This window comes from Giraffa tippelskirchi, chromosome 8 (assembly GCF_054371585.1).
Source record: "Giraffa tippelskirchi isolate mGirTip1 chromosome 8, T2T-mGirTip1v1.2.pri, whole genome shotgun sequence".
NCBI classification, from domain to species: domain Eukaryota; kingdom Metazoa; phylum Chordata; class Mammalia; order Artiodactyla; family Giraffidae; genus Giraffa; species Giraffa tippelskirchi.
Genome location: NC_137282.1, coordinates 131,811,635 through 131,834,798, shown reverse-complemented (window position 1 = coordinate 131,834,798; position 23,164 = coordinate 131,811,635). Strand labels below are relative to the sequence as shown.

At 58.4% G+C, this 23,164-nt stretch overlaps 1 protein-coding gene and 1 long non-coding RNA gene across 16 annotated transcripts in view; one reads left to right on the top strand and one right to left on the bottom strand.

Moving 5' to 3' along the window:
* FOXP4 (forkhead box P4) overlaps nucleotides 1-23,164 on the bottom strand; it is a 50,917-nt gene continuing 27,753 nt past the window's right edge. For 3 of the 15 annotated variants that reach the window (XM_081518560.1, XM_081518561.1, XM_081518568.1), the window contains 15 exons: nucleotides 21,009-21,104; nucleotides 14,356-14,478; nucleotides 13,773-13,859; nucleotides 12,048-12,195; nucleotides 11,702-11,915; nucleotides 11,355-11,459; nucleotides 10,553-10,640; nucleotides 9,364-9,447; nucleotides 9,051-9,255; nucleotides 8,887-8,963; nucleotides 8,048-8,149; nucleotides 4,329-4,450; nucleotides 2,858-2,924; nucleotides 2,322-2,491; nucleotides 1-1,911 (listed from right to left, as the gene is read on the bottom strand). In XM_081518560.1, the coding sequence (XP_081374686.1) occupies nucleotides 1,764-1,911; nucleotides 2,322-2,491; nucleotides 2,858-2,924; nucleotides 4,329-4,450; nucleotides 8,048-8,149; nucleotides 8,887-8,963; nucleotides 9,051-9,255; nucleotides 9,364-9,447; nucleotides 10,553-10,640; nucleotides 11,355-11,459; nucleotides 11,702-11,915; nucleotides 12,048-12,195; nucleotides 13,773-13,859; nucleotides 14,356-14,478; nucleotides 21,009-21,104 (1,836 nt within the window). In that variant the 3' untranslated portion in view covers nucleotides 1-1,763. Of the gene's footprint in view, nucleotides 1,912-2,321; nucleotides 2,492-2,857; nucleotides 2,925-4,328; nucleotides 4,451-8,047; nucleotides 8,150-8,886; nucleotides 8,964-9,050; nucleotides 9,256-9,363; nucleotides 9,448-10,552; nucleotides 10,641-11,354; nucleotides 11,460-11,701; nucleotides 11,916-12,047; nucleotides 12,196-13,772; nucleotides 13,860-14,355; nucleotides 14,479-20,234; nucleotides 20,311-21,008; nucleotides 21,140-23,164 lie in introns of all 15 variants that reach the window. The other 12 variants (XM_081518564.1, XM_081518565.1, XM_081518569.1 and 9 more) reach the window with 7 other exon arrangements.
* Nucleotides 8,806-10,911, top strand: LOC145516846 (uncharacterized). The gene is made up of 2 exons (XR_014061809.1): nucleotides 8,806-9,305; nucleotides 10,466-10,911. It is a non-coding gene; the product is annotated as an uncharacterized LOC145516846 (long non-coding RNA).

Sequence of the window (23,164 nt, the reverse complement as noted above, 5' to 3'; positions counted from 1 at the left end):
CCCGGTGAAGAGAGGACATTTAATATTTCTGTGCTGGTCAAACAGAACACAGGTGGGGAGTACATAGGGGAGGGGGCGGAGGGCCCCCTGCCTCTTGGGAGGGGTGGCTTGTGAAGGGGTGTATGTGGGGGTTTCTTGGGAAATAGTCCAAGGAGTCTTCTCAGCAAAGGGGCCTGGCCTGGGGTGTTGTAAGCATCAAACACACCCAGTCCTTGGCCTTAAGTTGGGGTCCCCCATAGGGGGTCTGTGGAGAGAGTCTCACTTTTTTTTCCAGCTCCTTCGCTGGAATCCACACTCCCAGTGTGATGGGGAACTTGGTCCTGGAGAGGGGGGTCTGGAGAGCCCCCAGGAAGCAGCCCAGGGTTGGGAGGGGGCTCCCCGTGCCTACGGCCCACAGCCCACGGCCCAAGGGGACGAGAACCCGGCAGGGGGAGCTGAGGGCAGGGGGAGCTGAGGGCGGCAGTCTCCTCCCCTCTGCCTGCGCTGCTTCCCCCAGGCCGGGCCAGAGCAGAGGGGAGGTGCGCAGGGCCCCCAGCTTCTACTGAGTCCCAGGGTCCTTGGGGTGGGGGTGGAGAGAGGGGGTCTTGGCCACCAACAGACACTGTAAACTTTGGTTTAAAACAATAACTTAAGTCGAGGAGGGCTTCCAGCCTGGGGCTGGGGTGGGCAAGAGGATCAGGGGATGTGGGAGGCGACAAAGGAAAAAGCCAACGAAAAGTTTTGGTTTTTGCTTCCGGCATAAGAAAGGTCTTTGGTCATCCGTGTAACTGAGGGGTGTGGCGGGGGTGGGGTGGGGGCGGTGAGGGAAGACTTGCAATGGGGGACCTGAAGGCTGGGGTGGGAGTGACCGGTTGGGTCACAGCAGCCACCGTATTCATCCCGCCCGCTTTCAGCCTGGCCTTTCCCTGGGACAGAGGCAGCCGCTTTCCTGAAGCCCTGGCACCACCTCCGCCCGACTCCAGCCTCAAGGGTAGCTCGGCTCCACCTCTAGGAGTCCACCAGGCACAGGCCTCTTCCTGTGCTTCCTGGCGTGGAGGGCAGCAGCCAGCAAACAGGGATGGAGGCCTGGTTCAGGCTGGAGCCGGGCCGCCCTGCTTCCACGGACCCCGCCCCAAATCTGGGTTCTCCCCACCCCCCGCCCCCACTAGCTGTGGCTTTTGAACAGGCAGAGCTGAGGGGGCTGGTTTCTCCTGGGGCTGCTCTGAGATTTAGCTGCCCTGACCCAGGCCAGGGCAGGGGAAGGAGTCGGGGTGGAGTTACTTCTTCACAGTACGGACAAGATGGTGGAAGGGAGCACAGATTGAGGAAGTGGGGGCCTCTGGCCAGACCACAAGGCCAGAGCCAGGTGTGCAGTGCCCTGGGTTTGAGAGGGTGGCTTAGCCCCGCCTGCGGGTCTCCAAGGCGCTGAGGGGCCCTGTAGGGGTAGCTGGTGGGGGAGGAGGGCCCTGCTGCTGCTGGTGGTTGGGGGAGGGGGGCGTGGAATTCAGATGTTGGGGTGGGGGTCTGAGGAGGGGTCTGGGCCCTCCGTGTCCTCTGCCGGTCCCAGACCAGGGATTCTGTGTCCCCTCGGGGCAGGGGGGTGGACCGTCCCTGCCCCCGAGTGTCGTAGGTCAGTCAGGTCATCTTGGGAGTTGCTGGCCCAGCCCCACCATCTGAGTCCTGGAAGTGCCTTGAGGTTGGGCGGGGCGTGGAGTGGGGGTAAGTGGGGCCTGGGTTCGCGGAGGGAGGGGTCTCACCCCTGCCCCGCCTGCCCCTGGAGGCCCTTAGGACAGTTCTTCTCCGGGCAGCTCCTCCTCCAGGTCCCTGTCTTCTGGAGGCCCCGCGGCGCTGGGGTTGGGGGGCCCCAGGGGTGGCCCGGGCCGCCTGTCTTCCTCGGCCTCAGCCGGCTCCTCTTTCACCTGTACCTGGTGGCTGTGATGGAAGGGGTGATGCAGACACTCGGGGGGCCTTCCCCCGCCTGCTCCCACCCCAAAACACATCCAGAATCTGGGGGCACGGGGGGTGTCTCCCCAGGAACCCCTCATTTCTGAGGGACTGAGGGCTGACATCAGTTAGGTCTTCCCTAGAGCTCTCTTCAAAGGAAAGGAGGTATCAGGACGGGCAGAGACGGTCCTTGGTTGAGAAGGAGAGAGGAAGGGAGATGAGGAAGAGAGGATGCAGGAGGGAAGGAAATAAAAAGAGGATGGCGGTGGGGAGCCATGAGGAAAGAGCGGGGCCAGAGGCGACAAGACAGGGATCCCAGCTGCAGGGGGACAAGATCCCACCTTCCCAAGGCTTGGGGGGGGCACTGGGGTGGGCTGGGGTCCGCGCCGCGGCCTCACCTGTACTGGGGTGGGGAGAGGCGAGGCGGGCTGCTGCTGCCGTTGCTGGGCAGCGGCTCCACAGGGGCACCCGCGTCGTCGTGGCCGAGGGGCAGCAGGCTGCTGGCGGAGCCAGGGTTCAGCATGCCGGGGCTGTTGAGGAGGGGGAAGCTGCTCTCGGCCAGGGCAGCCTGGAGGGCACAGAGTGGAGGCCCGTCAGTGGGCTCCACCTGGCTGGGTGATGTTCCTTCCCCAGCCTGCGGGAGCCTCCTGTGCTGCGTGTCTGCGCCCTGGCAGATCTCCAGTGCTCCTGCCTCTGACCCTGACCTGCCTCCCAGCTTTGCTGAGAACCTGGGCTTGACTTATTCCCCTCCAGGGAGACAGACAAGGACACGGACAAGCCAGGGCAGGGGACTCCACTACCTATCTATACCAACCTCCCTGCCCTATGCCCCGTGTCTCTGCTGGAGAGGGTGGGGGAGGCTCTCTTCTGAGACCGGTGAGCGGGAGGGAAGGTGAGGGGGCAGGAGGGCACTGGTCGGGGACGAGTCCACTACCTGGTAGCTGGCGTTAAGTGCTCCGTAACTGAGGCCCGAGATCATGTTCTTCACCAAGGTGGGGCTCCTGGAGGAGAGAGAAGGCATGTCTGCTTCATTCATTGGTTTACTCCTCACTCAGGCCTTGACTCTAACTGTGCCAGGGGAGGGCCCATTTACTATCCTGGAGGTCACAGTCGGCCATGCCCATCTTATTCAGCCCTCCTGCTGACCTAAAGCAGCAGGAACCAAGAGCCCCCTTCACAGGAGAGCTGCCTGGGCACCTAGGGACCCTGGAACACGCCCAGAGTCTCAGAGCTGATGAGTGGGACAGAGATTCTTTCCTGTGTCTTTCTCCACATCAGGCAGCCCAGTAGTTTTTTCCTTCAGTTTAGATTTCCCACTGTCCGACAAGGTCTGAGTGATAGCCTCCACAATCCCCTTTCTGTAAAATCCACTTCCCTGCCATCCTGAATTGTGGGACATCTAGTATGCCATGTGCTCAGCCTGTCCCCGCATGCTCTAAACCACAGGCTTTTCTATAAAAAAAAGTGATCCAGGAGTTGGGTCAGGAAAAGCAATGGCTTAAGGCCATCCTTCCACAGTTACTACCCCCAGTTTAGAGAGTGTCTCAGAGAGGTTAAGAAACTGGCCCAAGGTCACACAGCTGGGGAGAAGTAGAGCTCAGGTCTTCTGATTCCAGGGTGAAAACGGGACATGAAGATTTCAAGTGTTGGGACTGGCATGTGAGGGCACTCAGAAGGGGTGTGGTTCCTTTTTGAGTCCCAACCCTGCCCCAGCCCCCACTGCTGCCTGAAGGTAAAGAGGCTCTTGTCTGGGGAGAAGGAATCTTTGAGGGGTACAGGCACCCACAGATATATATCTAACTTGCTTCACATCTCTCTCTGCCTCCTCACAGGCCTCTGGCCCAAGCAGCACAGGCAGGCCCACGTGAGAAGTCTGGGGTGGAAGGTGATGGTGCTGGAATGGAAGGTGAAAGAGGAGGCTCTGACCCTCTCCCAGGTTCCTCAGTCTCCACTCAAAGCGCTACGTGGGAGAGATCAGAGACCCAGCTCTGCCAGGGATCTGCTGGGCAACCGCCCTCCAGCCCCTTGCCCTCTCTAGGCCTCCTCTCCCTGTAAAAAATGAAGAAGTGGGCCCCAGGGATCTCACAGGTTTGGCTCATCCTGTGACAAGACGGGGGAGAGTGGCTCTGGGGATGGCAGCCCCTTCGTCAACGGCCCCGCTGGCTGCCACCTGCCCACGACCTGGCTCCGGCTGGGGCCTCCGTCCCGATGCCGCATTCCTCTCAGCTCCTCCCTTGGTCAGAAGCAAAAGACTGAAATGTCCTCTCCCTAAAGCACCTGTCACTTCTAGACTCCGGGCTCTCCTGGGCCCCTGTGGCCTCATTTCTCCCCGCCCACCCCCCATAGTGGGAAGGCTCTGGTGCACGGAGGCGCCCTGGGGAGGTATGGGGGGGTGGCCCACGCACCCCGTCATCTTTGGCGGTCTTCGTTTCTGGTACTCCCGCTCGTCCACAGTCCACACGGCGCCCTTGACGTTCTCCACGCGCACGAAGCACTTGTGCAGGCTGAGGTTGTGTCTCACCGCATTCTGGGGGAACGGTGACAGGAAGCAGACGCTCAGAGGGGGACCCTCCTCCATGCGGGGGAGCACAGACAGGAGGGTTCTCAGGTTCCACCTGGTCCCACCTTCCCCGGCCCAGTGACAGGAGGCAGGGAGTGGGCAGGAGTGGAGGGAAGGCCCCTTTCCGCCCTTGGAGCCGGGGGTCCTTGGTACCCCTCACCGCTGCCGGCCCGCTGTATCGTCTGCTCCCTGCCACATTTTAGAAAACTCTGTCTACCAGGTGACTGACACCTAGTTAGCAACCATTTTCCCACCATCATCAGGCAGACATATGCAGCCGTTGAGGCTTCTGAAGAACACGAGATCCCATTCAGGCCCTGGCCCCTCAGTGAGCCTGGGACGTCGTAGCTCAGGCACACACAGAATCTCCATTAAGCCTCAAAAGTCTTGGGAATAACTCAGGAAGCCTCGCTGCAACTTCCTCTATACCCCTGGAGCATGGGAGCCTTGACTCTGGGCTGTGGTTTAGACTGTTATTGTTTAGCCGTTCAGTTTTGTGACCCCATGGACTGTTGCCTGCCACGCTCCTCTGTTCATGGGATTTTCCAGGCAAGAACACTAGAGTGGGTTGCCATTTCCTTCTCCAGGGGATCTTCCCCACCCAGAGATCGAACATGCGTCTCCTGCATTGGCAGGTGGATTCTTTACCACTGGGGCACCAGGGAAGCCCTCTGGCTGAGAACACATAGCTTATTGAGAGGATGAGGTATACAGTAGGGGCCTACTGCATGCTTGTTAACATAAGGAAGCTGGGAGAAAGGAGAGTGTGAGTTTAGTGGCTGTACAGCAGGAAGAAGAGGGAAAAGAAGAAAAGTCACCTTGGCGGTCCCACCTCCTCCCAGCAGGATAACTTCAGGAATTGAGGTCATCTGGTTTGTAGGACACTTGGGTGGGGGCAGGGTGCTTGGCCCAAATCGCCCCCTGGGAGCCTGGGCTAAGGCCCTAATCCATCCCCCACCGCCCACCACGTCCCTCACTCATGTCCCCCTGCTCTCCTCTTTCAGCTTCACACCCCCCAGCCGTCCCTGTCCCTGTTACCTGTCCCCCCCAGCCTCCCCCACCTCATCTCCATCCTTGTCTCCTCTTTACATTTCTAAACGGGGAAGAAAGCAGGCTGGGCGGGCAGCCCGTGCCCCTGGAGATCCCCTCTCCCTCTCTCCCTTCCAACTCTTGCCACTTGCAACTGGCCCGATTTCATTACCAATTTTAATTTGCCTCTAATTAAATCCTGTGTATTTTTCCGACTCGCTTGCTAATCCACGAGGGAGGCGGGCGGCTGGAGTGGAATCTCTTGGAGCGATAATTACAAAGGGCCTAATCACGCTGGGGCTCCTGCCTCGGAATAAATTTGCCCGCATTACGGGGCTCCGATCCTCCGCTTTGCAAATGAGAATGACCCCAATTTCCGAGGATGGCCTCACCGGGGCTTTTTTCCCTCATTTCGAAGCCTGATTCGTGATGAGAGACTAATTCGTTACGCTGAAACATTAACGGCAATTTAAGGGGTCTGGCGGGGGCTGCGTAAACAAAAGGACCGGCCCACAACACAGGCTCTGGGAGGGGATGGACACAGGGGGAGGGCCGGCAAGGACCGTCAGCTTGGCAGATGGCCGCTCTGTCCCCGGATGAACGGCAGCTGGCCTGGCCCACACTGGCTCCCGACCCTTCTGCCCCGGGCTGAAGCGGACAGCATCCCAGGTTGGGGGGCCCGAGGACGGAAAGGAGGAGGAAGGAGAGGAAGCTGAAATAGTTGAGGAGAAGAGGAGGGACCTCAAGGAGCAAATCAATGGGTGGAAGGGGAACAGATGAGTCGGGTGTGTACGCAGGGTGCATTTCCCAAGTGACATGAGTAGCAGCTTGGCGGTAAAAATCCTGAAAGTCAGAGTGGACCACAAGCTGAGATGGTTTCTGCTGTGCCACAGGGAGGGCACAGGTGGTGCCCTGCACAGGTGGTGCCCTACACGTGGCAGAAGCACCAGCAGAGCACAGCTCAATGGGATGGTCACTCACTGAGTGGGCTTCTTGCTGGGACCTAAACGAGGCGCAGGGAGGTGGGGGTGAAGACCTCCACGGAGGGAGACACATTGCTGAGATGACCAAGCCTGGGGCACCAAAGGTGGTTGGTATGAAGGCCCAGGGGGTTGGGGTACGGGAAGGGTGGCTTCCTGACCGTCATCGAGGGGTTTAAGGAAGTCACCTAAACCAGCTTCTTCTGACCTCAAGAGGGACTATAGAGGTGATATAGTTAAGAGAGGACAGGAAAGGAGGGTAGGTGGCTGAGAGGCACTCGGCCCCTAAGGAGGAGGCTGTGTGTAGCAGTGAGGCTCCACACTGATTCCCCTAAAGGTAGAGGATTAATATAGTAAAGCAAACGTTACATAACAACTGTAATGATCCCGACATTTGTATAGGACTCTGTCCTTTATGAAACCTGGTATCCAAACCGGCTTGCAGGTTGGAGACTGAACCAGGTGGCCCCCAGAAGGCCCTGCTGGCTCAGAGAGAGGGCAGGACTGTGGTTGGCAGGAAATGACATCACTCACAGCCAATCAGAGCAGCTGTCCCAGCCTCGCAGCGTCTTTGGCAAGCATTGGGAATTGGGCATGGGGATACAGAAGGTCACGAAGCAGTCTCTCTTGCTGAACTTAGCACTCTCAAGGAAGAGAAGGCTGGGCTCTGTACAGACCCTACCTGTCCTAATCACTGGTGGGGAGGGGGTCCCTGTGACACTTGTGGAAACCTGGTGGGCCAGGGGAGGTAGGCTGCTTAACTGCAGCTTCTGCTCTGGCCAGCAGAGGGACTCAAGAGCCAGGGATCAGATTCAGGTCCTGTGACGCGGGGCCCTGGTATCCATCCTTTCCCACAGGGCGCTGACACTTCCTTCTTTCCCCTCAGCTCCTCCCACCCTGCTGCACAGAACGTAGCACTTTCACCCATCAGACAGACAGATGCACACCCCCTATGCTGGCTCTAGAAAAATAAACAGCTTAGTGTCCCAGCTCACATCTCTGTGCCCCATTTTTCTAGGGTCCCTCCCTTGCCTCTTTCTGGTCCGCCAGGAAAACTCTACAGCTGAAGGTGTTAAAATGACTAATTGGATGAAGACAATTATCTTCCTGCCACTGATGGCAGAGCTGGGGAGAGTATGAGTGTCTGAGTTTGTGCCCCACAGTCCAGTCCAGGATTTCACTCTACACACATGTCCAGGCCTGCAATCACCCATCCCCCCCACACCCATTCTAGGCTTCAGAGTGTGCGCTTTGGCAAGGAATCTGTACCTTCAAGGTCTCCTGTGAAAGGGACCCAGGCCTCCCTACCAGATTCGGGCACTACTGACTCCTGGAGGCCCTACTTCAGGGGGCTTGAGTCTTTGGGGCCAAGGGGGGGCCCTCTAGAGAAGTGGAGGTGGGGGTGGAGGGGCCCAGGGCCCAGCCTGGGGCCTGCTGAGTCATTTGTATAGAACTGCCTCTCCAAGGGGCCTGTTAGGCAGCTTTGGTTTCAAAGGGATGTGGAGATGTCCAAGGCTGCCCAGGGCCCTGGTGACGAGGAAGGGGCATGCCTTACCTTCCAGGTGGCCGTGTTCCTCCGGAAATAGGCGAACATCCTGGTGAACCAGTTATAGATCTCATTCAGGGTCAGCTGCCTGTCGGGGGTTTCCAGGATGGCCTGTGGACAAGGAAGAAGTACAGGGACCCTCAGTTTGGGCCTCAAAGGGTCACAGGCCTGTGTGCTCTCCCTAGCTCTCCTCCAGGGCCCTTAACTCATCTGAGGGCAGAAGAGACCCACGGAGGAAGCACGTGGACAAGACTGGTCCCCTGAGAGGGGCAGGCTGGTTGCAGCCCAACCAGAGGCTAAAGGGAACACAAGTCTCAAGGGCCAGGCACTTATTGGAGGAGTGCATGAATTTCTGCTGGAGGGAACATGGCTCCAAGGGCCCCTGCCCTCCACTGGGAAGGAAAGCAGCATTCTTGAGAGAAAGAGTGCAGGCCATATGGAATTTATCCTGGTTTTGGCAAAGGGCACCCCAAGCATGAGATGGAGAATATGTGTGTATGAGAAAGAGAGAAAAGGAGACAGCTATGAGCGACCGAAAGTCTATTAGAAAATAGTCTCACGGGAGTAATGTGTATGTGGAAAAGAGAATGGATGACACGGTGGGTATTAGCAGCAAAAAACAGCGAGTGTGCTCTCAGAGACAGGTCCACCTGACCAGCAGGCTGGGATCAGCCAAGGTCCCATGTGAGAGGCCATTGGCTGAGAAGGAAAACGCGGGTGCGAGAGAGCAAGACTCCCGTGATGCTCTCTGCTCCCAGGATCCCCCTGGGGGCCGGGACCCTGAGGGAGGTGCTCAGCCAGTGTGCCGCCTCCCACCCACTCTCTCTGCCTCCCCACGGCTGGCTCACCTGGCGGATCAGGGAGGCGTAGGTGAAGGGCGGCCGGACGTCAGCATTCTTGTAGAACTCATGGTTCTGGGCCAGCTCTGGGGGGAGACAGGCAGGGCATGAGGTAACCGGAAGCGGGGGCTCCGGCTGTGGCGGAAGACGCCTCTCCCCGCGGCGGCCCTTACCTGAGGAGATGGGGGAGCAGAACTTGTCGCTGCTCCTCCGCCGGGCGGGACCCCCGCTGTGCAGGGAGGCGGCGCCCAGGCCAGGGGGCCTCAGCGGGGTGACGGGGGCAGCGGCCGAGGTGGGGGGGTGCGCGAGGCCGTCTGGGAACGAGTCAGCTGCGGAGACGGTCACCTTGGAGAATGAGGAGCCGGGGACTGGGTTCAGCTGTGAGCAACGGGGCAGGGTGCTGAGGACCAGCGCCGAGGGACTCCCCGGTAAGGGGCGGGGGGCGCGCGGTCCTGAGAGCGCCGCAAGGAGGGGAGAGTCACTCACTGGCTGGTTGAAGGGCTTGGGCTCCGAGGGCCGCATGTGCAGATGGGTCATCATGGCCTGCAACCGCTCGCTCTCCTTGGCAAGCTGTGGAGAGGCGGGCGGTGAGCGGGGAGCAGTGCTGGGGGCAGCCGGGCCCTCTTCCCCTTCCACATCCCAAACCCCCATCCCCAGCACCTCTCATCCCTGCCCCCTGGCGTCTCCCTCCATCTCCTGCTCCGTGAAACCGTCCCCGCTTATCTGGACTCTGTGTCCCGGGCCTGGAGCCCAGCACAGCCGCTGCCCGCCAGTGCCCACTTCTCGCCAACAGCACACGCCTTTTCTCCCCGTCAAGGGCAGAGGCTGTGGCTGAAGTTCAGCGGCACTTGTGTGTGAGAGTGCCCTCACACACTGAATGGTGATACAGGAATGGACGGATGATTCATTCACCCCTATTCATAAATTCAATGGATCTTTCACAACCACCCTCTCACGCCAAGGTGCTCTGCTGGGTACTAGAAGGCAGTGGGTAAACATTGATTGGCTGCCTCAGGGACTGTCCTGAGTAGCCTCCGAAGTATTCCAGGCCGGAGAGCGTAGACTCTGGAGCCAGAATGCTCTGGTTCTAATCCCAGCTCTGCTACCCACTGGCTGAGTGACCAGAAGCAAGTTACTGCACCTCTGTGTGCCTCTGTTTTTTATATTTGTAAAGTGGGCATAGCATCTTCCCAGGTGGCGCACTGGTAAAGAATCTGCCTGACAATGCAGCAAACGCAAAGGGATACAGGTTTGATCCCTGAGTCGGGAAGATGCCCTGGAGTAGGAAATGGCTACCCACTCCAGTATTCTTGCCTGGAAAATTCCATGGACCAAGGACCCTGGTGGCCTACAGTCCATGGGGTTGCAGAGAGTTGGCCATGACTGCGCACACATGAAGTGGGCATAATAATAGTACCCACCATATAAGGTCATTCAGAGAATTCCTTGAGTCACCTAGGTGTTTAGCAAAACATAAACAGGTGCTCAATATGTTAGCTATTCCTGTTTATTTTTGTTGTTTTTATTAGTATGCGTCTCTTTGGGACCTCCCAGCAGAGTGGCCCCCAACCCTGGTTTCCCCCCTCAGAATCCAGCTGTGTTCACGGACCTCGAGAGCCTAAGATGACCCTTCCAGGAGCCCCCCACAGCCTGCCCCCACAGCCTGGGGCCACACCTGGATCTCCAGCTGCTGCACCACCTGCATCTGTACACGGCACTGGGCGGTACTCCGGTCGTCCAGGGCGTGTTCCGTGTTGAGGTGTCTTCCGGGGGGAAGGAGGGGGCGGACAAGAGAAAGTTGGCCCTGGTCGTCCTGCTGTCACCATCCTCCCCTCCCCACTAATCCCGCCCACGGCCTGGAGAGCAGACAGACCATGACATACAAAGAAGGGAACCAGACAAAAAAAAAAAACAGGGCCACGGAGGAAGCTGCCTTCTCGTCAGCCTGCTTTGATGTCTTTGCTAAAATCCCAGCTACAGAGAGATCTAATTGCAAATGAACTAATTAAGTAAACCTCTGACGAAGCGTGAAAACAATTTGTTTGACCCTGATGCTGCAAGGGTCTGGGAGACAGCGGAGTTAATCAGTCAGTGACAGAGCCTGGCACGGCTGTGGCAGCTGGCCGCCTGCTGCCAGCCGCCTGTCCGCCAGGCCCGGAGGCCGTCTCTAGGCCATCACTCTTGGGGCTGGGCCTGGGGGAAGCTGGGGAGGGCGGTGGGAGAAGGTCTCTCCTCCTCCTCAGACCCCCACCCTGCTGGGCTTCAGCTGCCTGGGGACTGGGGACAGGAGACAGGGTGGGGAGGCTGCTGGCCCAGGAACACAGACTGTGGCGGGGGGGTGAGGGGGGCGGGTAGGAGCAATGAGGGAGTTGATGGTGTAGAGAAGGAACGAGAGCCCCCCTGGGGTGAGGATGCAGTACACTTGGGCAAGTTAGGTGGCAGGCTGGGGGACAAAGGAGAGGAGTGGTGACACCTACTTGATAAACTGGCCCAGGTCTTCACACAGGGTCTCACAGCCTGGCCACTTGCACTCTCCGTGTCCGTACAGGGGGTGGGAGCCAGGCGTCTCCTCGTGGGAGGAGCTGTGAGGACAGGAGGGAGACGGGGGTCAGGGACCCTGAACACCCCAGCAGCCTGGGTCCTGCGCAGCCCCAGCTTTCCTAGGATGAGGTTGCAGTCCCTAATACAGGTTCCCCAGAGGCCGAGCACAGTTTTGTGTGCCCTGGGAGAAGTAAACCCCCCAGCCCCCACTATGCCAGCCCTCGGGGTCAAGGCCAGTCCCTGGGCAGGTGTGCAGTGCCTCCTCTCGCCCTAAGCCCCATACCTGTCTCTCCGAGGTGTGAGCACAGTGGGCTGTCCGTTGGGCAGGGTGTGGTGGGAGAGGGGGGGTGAGACTTTGGGGGGGGCGGCGAACGAGGTAGCGGTGGTGGCCGTGCCGGTGAGGTCCAGCCCCTCCTGCTTGACGCTGTCCTCGGCAGGCTGCCCGGGGGCACCCTCGCCCTTCCACAGCTGGGGCAGGTCCGTGGGGCACACAGCTGCTGCAGGGCGGAGAGGGGAGGCTGGTGGGGCCCCAGGAACACAGGCAGCCCCCTGCTGCAGCTGGCTCCTGGGAGCCCTTGGGGGCAAGTGAGGGTGGCAGGGCTGGGGCTGGGTGGGGGCTGGGCACTCACCTTGCGGGAGGGTCTGCAGGGGCCCCGAGGCTTGGCTGGGCTGCAGGCTGACCAGCCCTTGTCTCTGCAGGTTGAGCAGGTGCTGCTGCTGCAACTGTTGCATCTGCAGGAGCTGCTGCTGGAAGGCCAGCTGCTTGTTCCCCAGGGCCTGGTGGGGGGCCCGCGGGGGCGGGCAGAGAGGGGTCCCCTCAGCCTCTGGCGTGCCATCTGGCCCCCACCCCGCAGCCACCCCCTCCCAGGGCCTGTCGGCCCCCGGAGCTGTCGTGGTGGCGTCTGCCGCTGCAGCCTCCCTGCTCCCGGCCCAGCTTCCATAGGGCTGCATGCCGCCTCGCGGTAAACACGCCTGCACGCACGCACGCAGGCGCGCAAACACACACACACACACACACACACACACACACAGCCAGATCCAGACACGCAGCACGACGCCCTCCCTGCTCCCGCCTCCCTCCTTCTGCGGCTTCAGCTCCCGCACCACAGCTGTGCTCGCCTTGGGGGGGCGGGGGCTCTCATCACAATGATAGATGAGCCTGTCAGACTCGGGGGGCCACTCCCGCTTGGCGGGCACCCTTCCCACATGCCCAGGGTGCCTCCCTTCCGCTCTGAGGAGGGGGCCTTCTCCACTCTAGCTCCTCTCCTCTCTTGCTTCTTAGATACAGAGAATCCAGGAGTCTGATGGGACTTTAACAGATCAGCATCGACAGGTCACCAGACAGGGGAACAGACACATCACTGCTGCCCAGGTGCCCACCGCCTGCCCGCACTTGCTTGCTCTACTCTTGCTGGCTCTCTCTCCCCTGCCCTGGCCCCTGATCTCCCTACCCGCCCCACCCCCCCCACCGCCGCCAGATTCAGTACTTCACACAAGCATTGGCGATTCAGTCTGTCAGTAAGTCTTTTCTAAAGCCCCAGGAGCCAAGCAAGTCCTGGGTGCTTAGGAGACAGGGATGGCTGGGCCCACCCGCCCTGGAGGTGGGAGGAAGAGGGGGGTGGCTTCTCAGTAAACCCACCCTAGAGACAACGCAGAGAATGTAACAAACACAACACCTCCAATGGGGAGGCTGAGGCTGGGAGGGAATGACTGGGCAACAGCAAGGCAGCTTCTGGGAAGAGGCAACTCAGAACATGGCTGTGTGTGGGTGGCAGGAGCGGGGCATGGGGCAGGGGCAGGGGCAGGGGGTGGGGTGTGGTATAGGGCCTGGTGTGGAAGCTGAGGAGGCACTGTGGCCCAGAGAGGGAGAGTGATGTGGGCTGCGGGGTCCCCTGAAGAGGCAGAGCAGGATGCTACAGGACATGACAGGAGTTGGAACAGAGCTAAAGGGACTGAAAGATTCTCAGGACCAGGCCTGGAGGGCTGAGGTGCTGGGTCCCTGAGATGAGGAGGCAGGAAGAGGGCAGGACCAGTAGGCAGCCTGTCCTGAATGAGGACACTCACACATCGACACGCGCGTGTTCGTATAACCCAGGGCTCGGAGCTTCTGCTCTCCTCATCCCACAACACAAGGCGAGGAGATGAGGACTGAACCGGGTTGAGGGGAGATGGAGGAATGTACCTCCACCCCCCACCCCCTCCCCAGCCTCTCCTGATTTTTCTACTGTTCCCACAAAGCAATTCTCTCCCGGCCACTCTGGGATGCCCAGCCTCTGGCCAGGACAGGGTTGAAGTGGCGGGTGAAGGGCAGGCGTCCTTTGAAGGGCACAAACCGCCCTGCCCGAGCCCCTTACCTCTTTGGGTTGCTGTTTCCCAGCCTGCTGTTGGGTGAGGAGTTGTAGGTGGAGCTGCTCTTGCTGCTTCTTGTAATATTCCTGCAGCTGGGGGCGGAAGCAGGGTGGGAGGGGGTTAGCGCTGGCCAGACTGCTGACCCCAAGGCAGCACCAGCCCTCTCTCAGTGGGGAGGGCCGCCCTGCCCTTCCCAGTCTGCATGGAGAGAGGCTCCCTGAGTACAGCAAGGACCGAGAGGGGCGAGGGGAGCTTCCCCGACACTCCATGCCCTCCCTCTCCCTTAGTAGGTCAGGAAAAGGTGGGGGATGTTCTCTGTCCCTCCCTTGGGGTTTGGAGATACAGGTGGGGCCAGCAGGCTGTGAGGGTGTAGCGGGTGGGGGGGTCTGCTGTGGGAGAGGCCTGACCTCTGACCTCTCCCCAGCTGTCCTGGAGGAAGGCAGGTCAGTCTGGCCTGAGCAGTCTCTCTGGTTTCTGCCACTGCTGTGGCCCTTGGTGATATTGGTAGTAAACAGGGTGGGAGTGGGGAGGCCAGAACACCCCGCCCTCCCCTCCCTGCCCTTCCCTCGGCCCTGGGGGCAGACTCACCTGCTGGATCATAAGCGCTTGCTGCTGCTGGAGCAAGGCCTGCAGCTGGGGGGGCGACAGGATCTGCTGCATCTGCTGGGGAGTGAGCATCTGGGGCGACATCATGGCCACCGACACGGGCACCTGCGGGATGGGCCGGGCCAGACTGCTCACCTCCACCCCCTCACCTCCACCCCCACCCCACGGAGGCTCCCACCCCGGGTCCCGCCCCCAGCAGGGCAGAGTGGCTGCGGAGTGAGCAGCCTTGGGTTCACATTCTGGCTCTGCCACCTGCTAGCTGTGTGTCTCTGGACGAGTGACTCACCTCCTTCATTCCTGGTTTTCTTTCTTCTTAAAAAAAAAAACAAACATTTTTTGGCCATAGAACCTGTGGGATCTTAGTTCCCTAACCAAGTGCCCCCTGCAGTGGTACTGTGGAGTCTTAATCACTGAACCACCAGGGAAGTCCCTGTTCTTGGTTTTCTTGTCTCTGAAATGGAAGTAGCGACAGTGCCTGCCTCTTAAGGTCATCACGGGGGCTAAGGACCTAATACTTAAAACAGAGCCTTCAGATGTGCTGTGCTTAGTCACTCAGTTGTGTCCAACTCTTTGCAACCTCACGGACTGTAGCCCGCCAGGCTCCTCTTGTCCATGGGGATTCTCCAGGCAAGAATACTGGAGTGGGTTGCCAGGCCCCTCCTCTAGGGGATCTTCCCAACCCAGGGATTGAACCCAGGTCTCCTGCATTGGAGGTGAATTCTTTACCATCTGAGCCACCACCAGGGAAGCTCTTATATGCAGTTCTTGGTGTGGGAAGATTAGAACCTAGTGACACTGGTCAGTAGAACCCATGCTTTGCAGGATTTCCGCCCACCAAGTGATGGGGAGGGGCAGCACGTAGCCATTGCCAACTCCTACTTACTGTGTTCTGACAAGAGGACCCACAAGGTAGGCCTAGCTAGGGCAGCCTGCAGCCACAGAGAGGTTTCAAAATGCCCACATGGCACCAGGATCTGGACTTTGGCCCAGCTCACATCCATGTCATGTACTCCAGCCCACCTGCCTAGACGTCACATGCAGCGGCCTGGAGCTGACGCCCAGGGAGCATGGTAGTGCCATTCCGGGTGAGCGCATAGGTGGAAGCACCTAACGAGGTCTAAGTGGGGTGGAAATACCAGGCAGGGGCATGGGGAGGCAGGCCACTGCTCCTTGCTCTGCACTGAGCTTGCCATGTGACCTCTTGGCAAGTCACTGGCTGTCTCCGGAATCTCCCATAAAACAGGGATCAGACTGCGAGAGATGCCTCCATCCTGCTGGAACATGCAGGGTTCTCAAAACAGGGCAGCTTTCTGTCCCCCGCCCTGGGTGAGGCCTCTCTAGGAGGCCCAGAGAATCCAGCTCCAGGCAGAAGGTTCAGGGAAAAGCAGTACCATTATTCTTTCCCCCAGTTCCCACCTCCCCTAATATCCCCAAGCTGGGCATTCATAGCCAGGGTAGTCCAAGTGGCAACATTGTCTTGTTGCCCTGCTTTAGCAGTAGAGGTGTCCTGACCAGCCCATTGGCCACCCCCCATCGTCTTCAAGGCCTATGTGGTCAAGACTCAGATCTCCCGCCTCACTCCCCAGCCCCAGCACAGCCCCAGCAGAGCTGGCACACCACAGGTGCTCAGTGTAAGTCTATGCTTCCCCGAGCTGAGTTACCTTCCCCGGCAGATCAACTTTGGGGCGGGGAGGGAGGGGTGCCGGCAGCCCAGTCCAGGAGGAGCATCCTGCAGAGACTTGTCCTGGTCAGGACAGGACAGGTTATGTCCCCAGGGGACTCCTGGGCCCTTTCACCTTTCGCCAGCCTCATGGGGACGACAGAAGAGGAGGAAGTGGTTCCACTCAGGATCCCTGGCAGGGGCCAGGCTCAGCCTGAAGCCACCAGTGAGGGTGTCCCCAGGCAGAGGGGGGACGTGCAGGGGACTGAGGGACATCAGCAAGTCTCACCGCCCCCAGCCCAAAGGCAGTGGCTGAGCTGCAGCCCTGGGCTCCCCTCCTCTACCCCAGCCATCTCTGTGCAAAAATCCCTGAAGGGGCACCTTGCTTTTCAGCCACAGTCACACCGGGTGAATGAGGGCGTCCCAAGCGCAGGGTTGGAATTCATGCCCAGGTCTGTGCACTCCACAGTTCCCGCTGTGCCCAGGTCCCACATTGCCTGCCCCACCCGAGCAGCTCTTGAGAAGGGCTGGGAGAGTGAGCAGAAATGGAACCATTCAGGGAGCTGAAGGGGTCAAAGAGGTTGGAGATTCCAAAGCCCAACCTCCCTCTTTATAGCTGTCACTGGGGAAGACAGGAAAAGTCAGGCTGCAGGGCTGTTCTGGCCCCCACCCTCGGAGGGGCCTGCGGTAGGGGGCAGACCAAAGCACAGATCCACCTCGCCTTGCAGAGCCAGCCTGTATCCTTTGCTGGGTGCCCCCAACAAGGTAGTGATGAGCTCAGAGTCATGGATTTCTGAGTCAGGTGACCTAGGTTCTTGTCCCTGACACTGACTGTCCTTTGAAATCCCTTAAGCTTCCCTTTCTGCATCCGCTAACTGGGGTCTGGCAGGCCTGCCCTCCCTGCTTCACAGGACTACTCAAGAGGAAGTTGTTGGCAACTGATAATGTACCAAGCTAAGCCCTGTACGTGCATCATCTCCCTGAATTTTCACAGCAACTCTGGGAAGAGGGCACCATCATGGTCATCATTTTATAGATGAGAAAACTGAGGCCTAGAAGGACAATGGGAAAAGGGGCAAGTGGAAGTTATTTGTGTGTCATGAAACTCTACACAGACGTCAAGACAATTACTTTTGAAAGCCCTCTGGATTTTCCATTTTCCCTCTGTTCCCCTACTCCTCCACAAGTGCACCCCAGCACTTGGGCCCCAGGGACATTACACGGTAAGGGTCACCTGAGACAAAAGTTCTGGCCCTCCCAAGCTCATGGCTGTGAGGACTGACCTAGAGCAGATGGCCAGGACTCCGGCCAGGAACACTGAGCCCAGACACCCGGGAGGTCTTTCCAGGCATCAGGGCTGTGAGTCACTGCAAGTGGCCTGCAGGAAAGGATGCGGCATTTCCTTCCTTGGGGCTTTCCTACTTGGAGGCAGGGGAATGGAAGAGATGACCTTGGAAGGCCTCCCCAGCCTCTGCTGTTCCTGCCAACTGGCCGAGCAGCTGGCTGGAGAGGTGGCTGCAGCAATCTGGATGGATTACCTTGTGTGTACTCGTCTCCAAGGTGGCCCAACAGGGTCAAGAAAGGTCAGTGAGGTGGCTGCTGCCTGTGGATCTCCTAGACCACCTGAACCCATCCCTTCCCTTCCCGCCCCTTGGGGGTTCTGAGAACTGAGCTGGAGCTCCCCTGGTGTCCCCTGTGACCCCCTCACCAGGCTGGGATGTGTCAGGATGGGCACCGTCAGCGAGTCAGCTTGGCGAGGCCCGTGAGTCACCATCTGGAGGGCAGCCAGGGCAGCTAACTGCTTACAAAAGCCCTGGCAGTGTGAGCCCCGGGCAAAATGCCGCCAGCTGCCTCCAGCCCCTCCCTCAGCAACCCTGCCTAGGCTCAGAGCCCTCCAACCACCATGTATATAGTATGCTGGGCTGGGAGAAGCAGAGATGGCACCTGACACAGAAGAAGCTCATTTGGAGGCTGAAATGGATACAATTTGGTGCCAGAATCAAGGACCCAAACTCAACCTCTTTTAAATGGGTGAGTGGGGAGACTAGGCCAAGGTTGAAAATAACCCTTGAGAATAACCAGAAAGTAGTCCTCAGTCCTGGCTGGAGCTGCAGCAAGAAAGATCGTGGTGAGTCACCAAGAAGAACTTCAAGGAATGGCAAGGGGGCTGAGAAGATGAGACAGAGGCTGGCTTAGCTAAGGGGCTGCCCTAACCACCCTTCTGAACAAACTCCTAGCCACCTGTACTGCCTTCTGTGAGTGAATCTCCCTGCCTGGGGCCCAGGCCCAAACCAGGCAATCTCCAGGCTGGAGCTTGAGACCTAACCTGGCTTTAGAAACTCTTGTGAAGCTGGCTCTGAGAGAGAGGGGCGGTGAACACAGCTGGGAGGTGAGTGGGCAGGCGATCCTGCCTTGAGTTGGGGACTACTGGGAAAGGGGCTGCCACTGAGCTGCCTGACCCACTTCATTCAAACTCCAGATCGACACAATGCACTATCCCGGGTCCTCTCACCAGCCGTGAGATCACAGAAAAGCTGTTTCCAGGCCCTGGACCTCACTTGGGGTCAGAAGCCCCACTTCCTTGAAAATTGAACCTGAGCATAGGGAGGAGAGGCAAGGAGGGTGTCCAGGGTTGGAGGAGGAGAATCATCGGCTGAGACTCCAGGCTCCTGGAGAAGTTCAGACATGGCCCTAAGAACCCCCATCTCCCGCAGCCTAGAGAACCATCGAGCCAGGCCTCTGTACCGGGACTGTGGTTCACTACTGTGCTAAGCACATGACAACGTCACAATGTAGGCAGAAAAGTGTGTGTTCTGGAGCTAATTCTTTGGGTTCAAATCCTGGCTTGGCCCCTTGTTAGCTGTGTGTCTTTGATCATGTTTCTTAACCTCTCTGGGCCTGAGCGGCTTCATCTGCAAAATGGAGCTAGTAACAGCATCTATCTCCTAGGATGGTGAAGATAAAATGGGATGATATTTGTAAACCACCTAGTGTCTGCCCCATGGTAAGCACTATGCAAATGTTGTCAGTTTAGGAAGTACTCAGTAAGTGTTTGTTGAGTGACCTCTCTCATTGTTGGCAGTGCGGGTGGTTTCCTGAGGAGGATTCCACAGCATCCCTTCTTTTCTCAAGTATTTCAGATCCTACCCCTCATACTCAGCCACAAAATCCTTCTTGATGCCTGACCTCGGTCCTTCCAACTACCATCCAGCTCCTTCCTCTCACTGGGTCAACAGACCCTCTCTGGATTGGGGAACATTCCAACCGTTTCCCAGCTGACTCCTCCCTGATTTTAGAAGGTGGTATTGGCTAGACCCAGGGCTTCCCAGGTGGCACAGTGGTAAAGACTCCACTTGCCAATGCAGGAGCCACAGGAGACCTGGGTTCAGATCTCTGAGTTGGGAAGATCCCCTGGAGGAGGAAATGGCAACCCACTCCAGTATTCTTGCTTGAAAAATCCCTTGGACAGAGGAGCCTGGCGGGCTATAGTCCATGGGGTAGCAAAGAGTCGGACATGACTGAGAATGCAAGCTATTCTAAAAGCAGTAGGCTGGGCCTAGGGTAGAAAACTCAGAACAGACTCAGCACAGTAGCCCGAGGGCCACTTCAGACCCAAGGAATACATGGGGGGGGGGTGGGGAGTGAAAGTGTTAGTCACTTAGTTGTGTCCAACTCTTTGCAATCCCATGGATTAGAGCCCATGAGGCTCCTTTATCCATGGGATTCTCCAGGCAAGAATACTGGACTGGGTAGCCATTCTCTTCTCCAGGGGATCTTCCTGACCCAGGGATTGAACCCAGGTCTCTTGCATTGCAGGCAGATGTGGGGGGGTGCGTTCCCTAATTCAAACAGACCCAGTCTTGACACTACAGGAAGACATGAGAACCTTATACCTCATTCCCATTAGCTCTCCGGATTCTGTCCTCCCCTGCCCCGCCCAGGCCACTACCCCTCTGTGCCCAGCTCCTCCCCCTGAGAGATGTCTCATTGGATTGGAGGCTTTTAGAAGAGGGCCACTGTCCGGCACCTTTAACTTCTTGACCACACTTACATAAAACACAGATCTGCGTTCAGAGCCCCAGGACAAAACCCAGGCCTGGGTCCTTGTCCAGGCACCCAGTACCCCATCCCTGCCCTGCCCTTCTCGTCCCCCCTTCCTTCCCTCAGCACCCCACCCCCCCAAGGCTCCAGCTTTGCTCACCCTTCCTCCCTTAGATAAACTTCCTTTCAAAGCCCAGCTTAATCCTCTCCCCAATTCGGAGCGCCACCCCCGCTCCCTGCAAAGAGGGGAGGGGAGAGCGAGGAAGCTTGGAAGCTTGGCGGCTGGGCCGGGCGACGGGGAGGGGAGCAGGCTTCCCGCGGAGCTGTGACCCACCCGACTCAGACTGCAATTCTCCCAAGTTCTTTGTGACACAAAAGGTAAACAGAAGGCCTGGCTTACCCCCGCCCCGCACCCCATCTCCCCTCCCCCAGCGGGCCAGATGGGCCAGCACACTGGGGGGAAGGGAGAGGGGGAAAAAAAGGGCAGATTGTGCAAAGGAAAACAAAAGAGACAGAGAGACATCAAGAGACAGGAAACATGGGGAGACAGAGGGTTGGTGAGTGAGAGACGAGGTAGGGGGAGGACCGGGCGCGGTGGCTTCAGCAAGTGAGAGAGCTGGGGAGAGGAGGGAAGAGGGACAGGCTGAGTGACCCAGAAGTGCTGGGGAGAGACCAGAGGCGGTGGGCAGAGAGGTGCAGACGAGGAGGGCTGAGTCAGACTCAGACCCTGAGCCGACTCGGCTTGGAGCGGTGGGGGGAGGCCTGGTGGTCAGGTGCAGATGGGAGGGTGGCGTTTCTCCACCCACCCAGCAGTGACTGTGGCTCCCGCTGGGAAGCTGCCTGCTCTCTGGCACTGGGGATGGGCCAGAGCAATTCTCCAGCGGGTCCTTCCCTCCCTCGGTGCCCAGCCCAGTCCGGCCAGTGTCCTCCTCACCTGCACAGCAGAGGCCGACGGCTTGCTGTCGTTGTTCCCTGGGGAGCTGAGGCCCGAGGCCTGCTGCAGCAGGAACTGCCGGGCCACTTGGAGAGCCTGCAAGACAGGGGCGCATCAGTGCTCCAGCGGCTCTAAGGGACATTTGGAGAGAATGAAGGGGAGGAGGTCAGGTTCACGTGGAAAGTCGTGAGAATGAGTGAGAGGGTCAACGGGGTCTGCCCGGGCTTGTGGATAAAGGTAGGAGTCACTGAGAGAAGCTACCAGGCTTTCGGGATCAGAGCCTGTAGGGGCTCACTCTGGAACCCCTACTGTTGGGACTCAATGGGGGCAGTGGTTAAGAATCCGCCTGCCAATGCAGGAAACATGGGTTCAATCCCTGGATGGTGAAGATCCCCTGGAGTAGGAAATGGTAACCTACTCCAGTATTTTCCAGTATTGCCTGGAAAATTCCATGGACAGGAGGGCCTGGAGGGCAGTCCATGGGGACCCAAAAAGTTGGACATGACCGAGTACATAGCACACATGTGTCAATGGGGGAGCAAACGGAAGGGTGGGTGGTCAAACAATGACCCAGGAGAAAGTATCAACATTAACAACAGAAATTATTTGTCGAGTATCTACTACCTATGTGTCAGGTACTTTACAGTAACGATCTCATTTGATCCTCTCCTAGGAAGGTGTGAGGTAGGGATTATCAGACCCATTTTGCAGATAAGAAAACTGAGTCTCCTGGAAGTTAAGTAATATGCCCAAGATCATAACTTAGAAGCATCAGAGCTAGGATTTGAGGCCAAGAAGCCTGGCTCCCAGGCCATCTGTCTCACTAGATGGTCAGTCTGAGGGCTCATAGGAATAGCATTCACTTGAAGTCAGAGCACACAGTTCGGTGGATGAGGGTAGGATCTCAGGGTCTGAGCACTGCATGGCTTTACGAGTCCAGGGGGCTCTGGGCCCGGGACATCATGGCACTCGGGGAATTTAACTAAATCCTGAAGGGAGTGTGAACTATCAGTGAGGCCAGGGTGGCTCTGACTGGACTCTGAGGTGGTGGGATCATGGGATCATGGGAACAGGAAGTGCATGGAGTTTGCAGGAGGAGCATCTCTGGCCAGTCAGTGGGTACGGGAGGTGGGCAGATGGGCAGTGGGAGGTTGGGTAGGAGAGGTCTGATAGGAAGGGAAGGCCCAGGAAGTTCTCTGTAAGGTCTGCCAAGCCCTCCATCCCTGCCCCTCACCCACACCCCTTCCCACTCTAGGTCAGTAGGGGGTGCAGAGGCAGGGGTACAGGACTAGTTTTGAATCCACATTTCAGAAGCAAAAAATCTGTCTGTCCCCAGGTTCCTTGAAGACCTCCTGGGGGCCCCGAGTGGTCGTGTCTAGGTCATGGACAGCAGGCTCTGGCATCAGGCAGACCTGGGTGTGAAGCCCAGCTGTGCCAACCCCCCCCCCACCCCCGTGGTGTGATCGTGGGCAAGTTATCCCCCCTCCTCGCATCTAGACCTCTTGCTCTGCAAACCTGGGCCACCACCCATCTCCAAAACACGTGGGGGATGGGGTTGTTAAAGGACCAGTGCTTGGCACACAGCTGGCATTCTCAGGATCTGCTACTTTCCCTTCTGAATCCCTCCGCCTTTCTCTTTCTCACCTCCTCCAGCCTCTCCCCAGCACACCTATTAAATGAATCCACCTGTGGCCCCCTTGCACATCTGCCCACACAAACCCTTGTCTATCCTCACGTGGACTTCCACTCCCATGCCCACTGCAAGCTGAGCACCCGCAAGGCGGCTCTGGAAGAGGGGGCATGGATGCATGCATACCCCCTCACCCCCCCACCCCCCACTGCAAACACTGAGGGAGCCCACTGTGTACCAAGCGTAAAGGCACACCCCCTTCACAGCCCTTTCATTGAACAGCTGAGCCTCCCGGAGGCTTAAATCTAGTTCACCTTAGGACAGCATCTAAACACACCCTGGTGTTATCTATGGGAATGTGTCCCTGGGAAGAACTGGGGTCCAGATTAGCGTGGCCCTCACCAGCGCTTCAGATCCTAGACCTCCCCCACGCCCTTCTTTCTGCAGACCTCAACCTGGAGAAGTGGCCCAGGGGTGCTTCTCTTCAAGACACACATCAGAAAGTAGAAATCTGACCTGAGTCAAG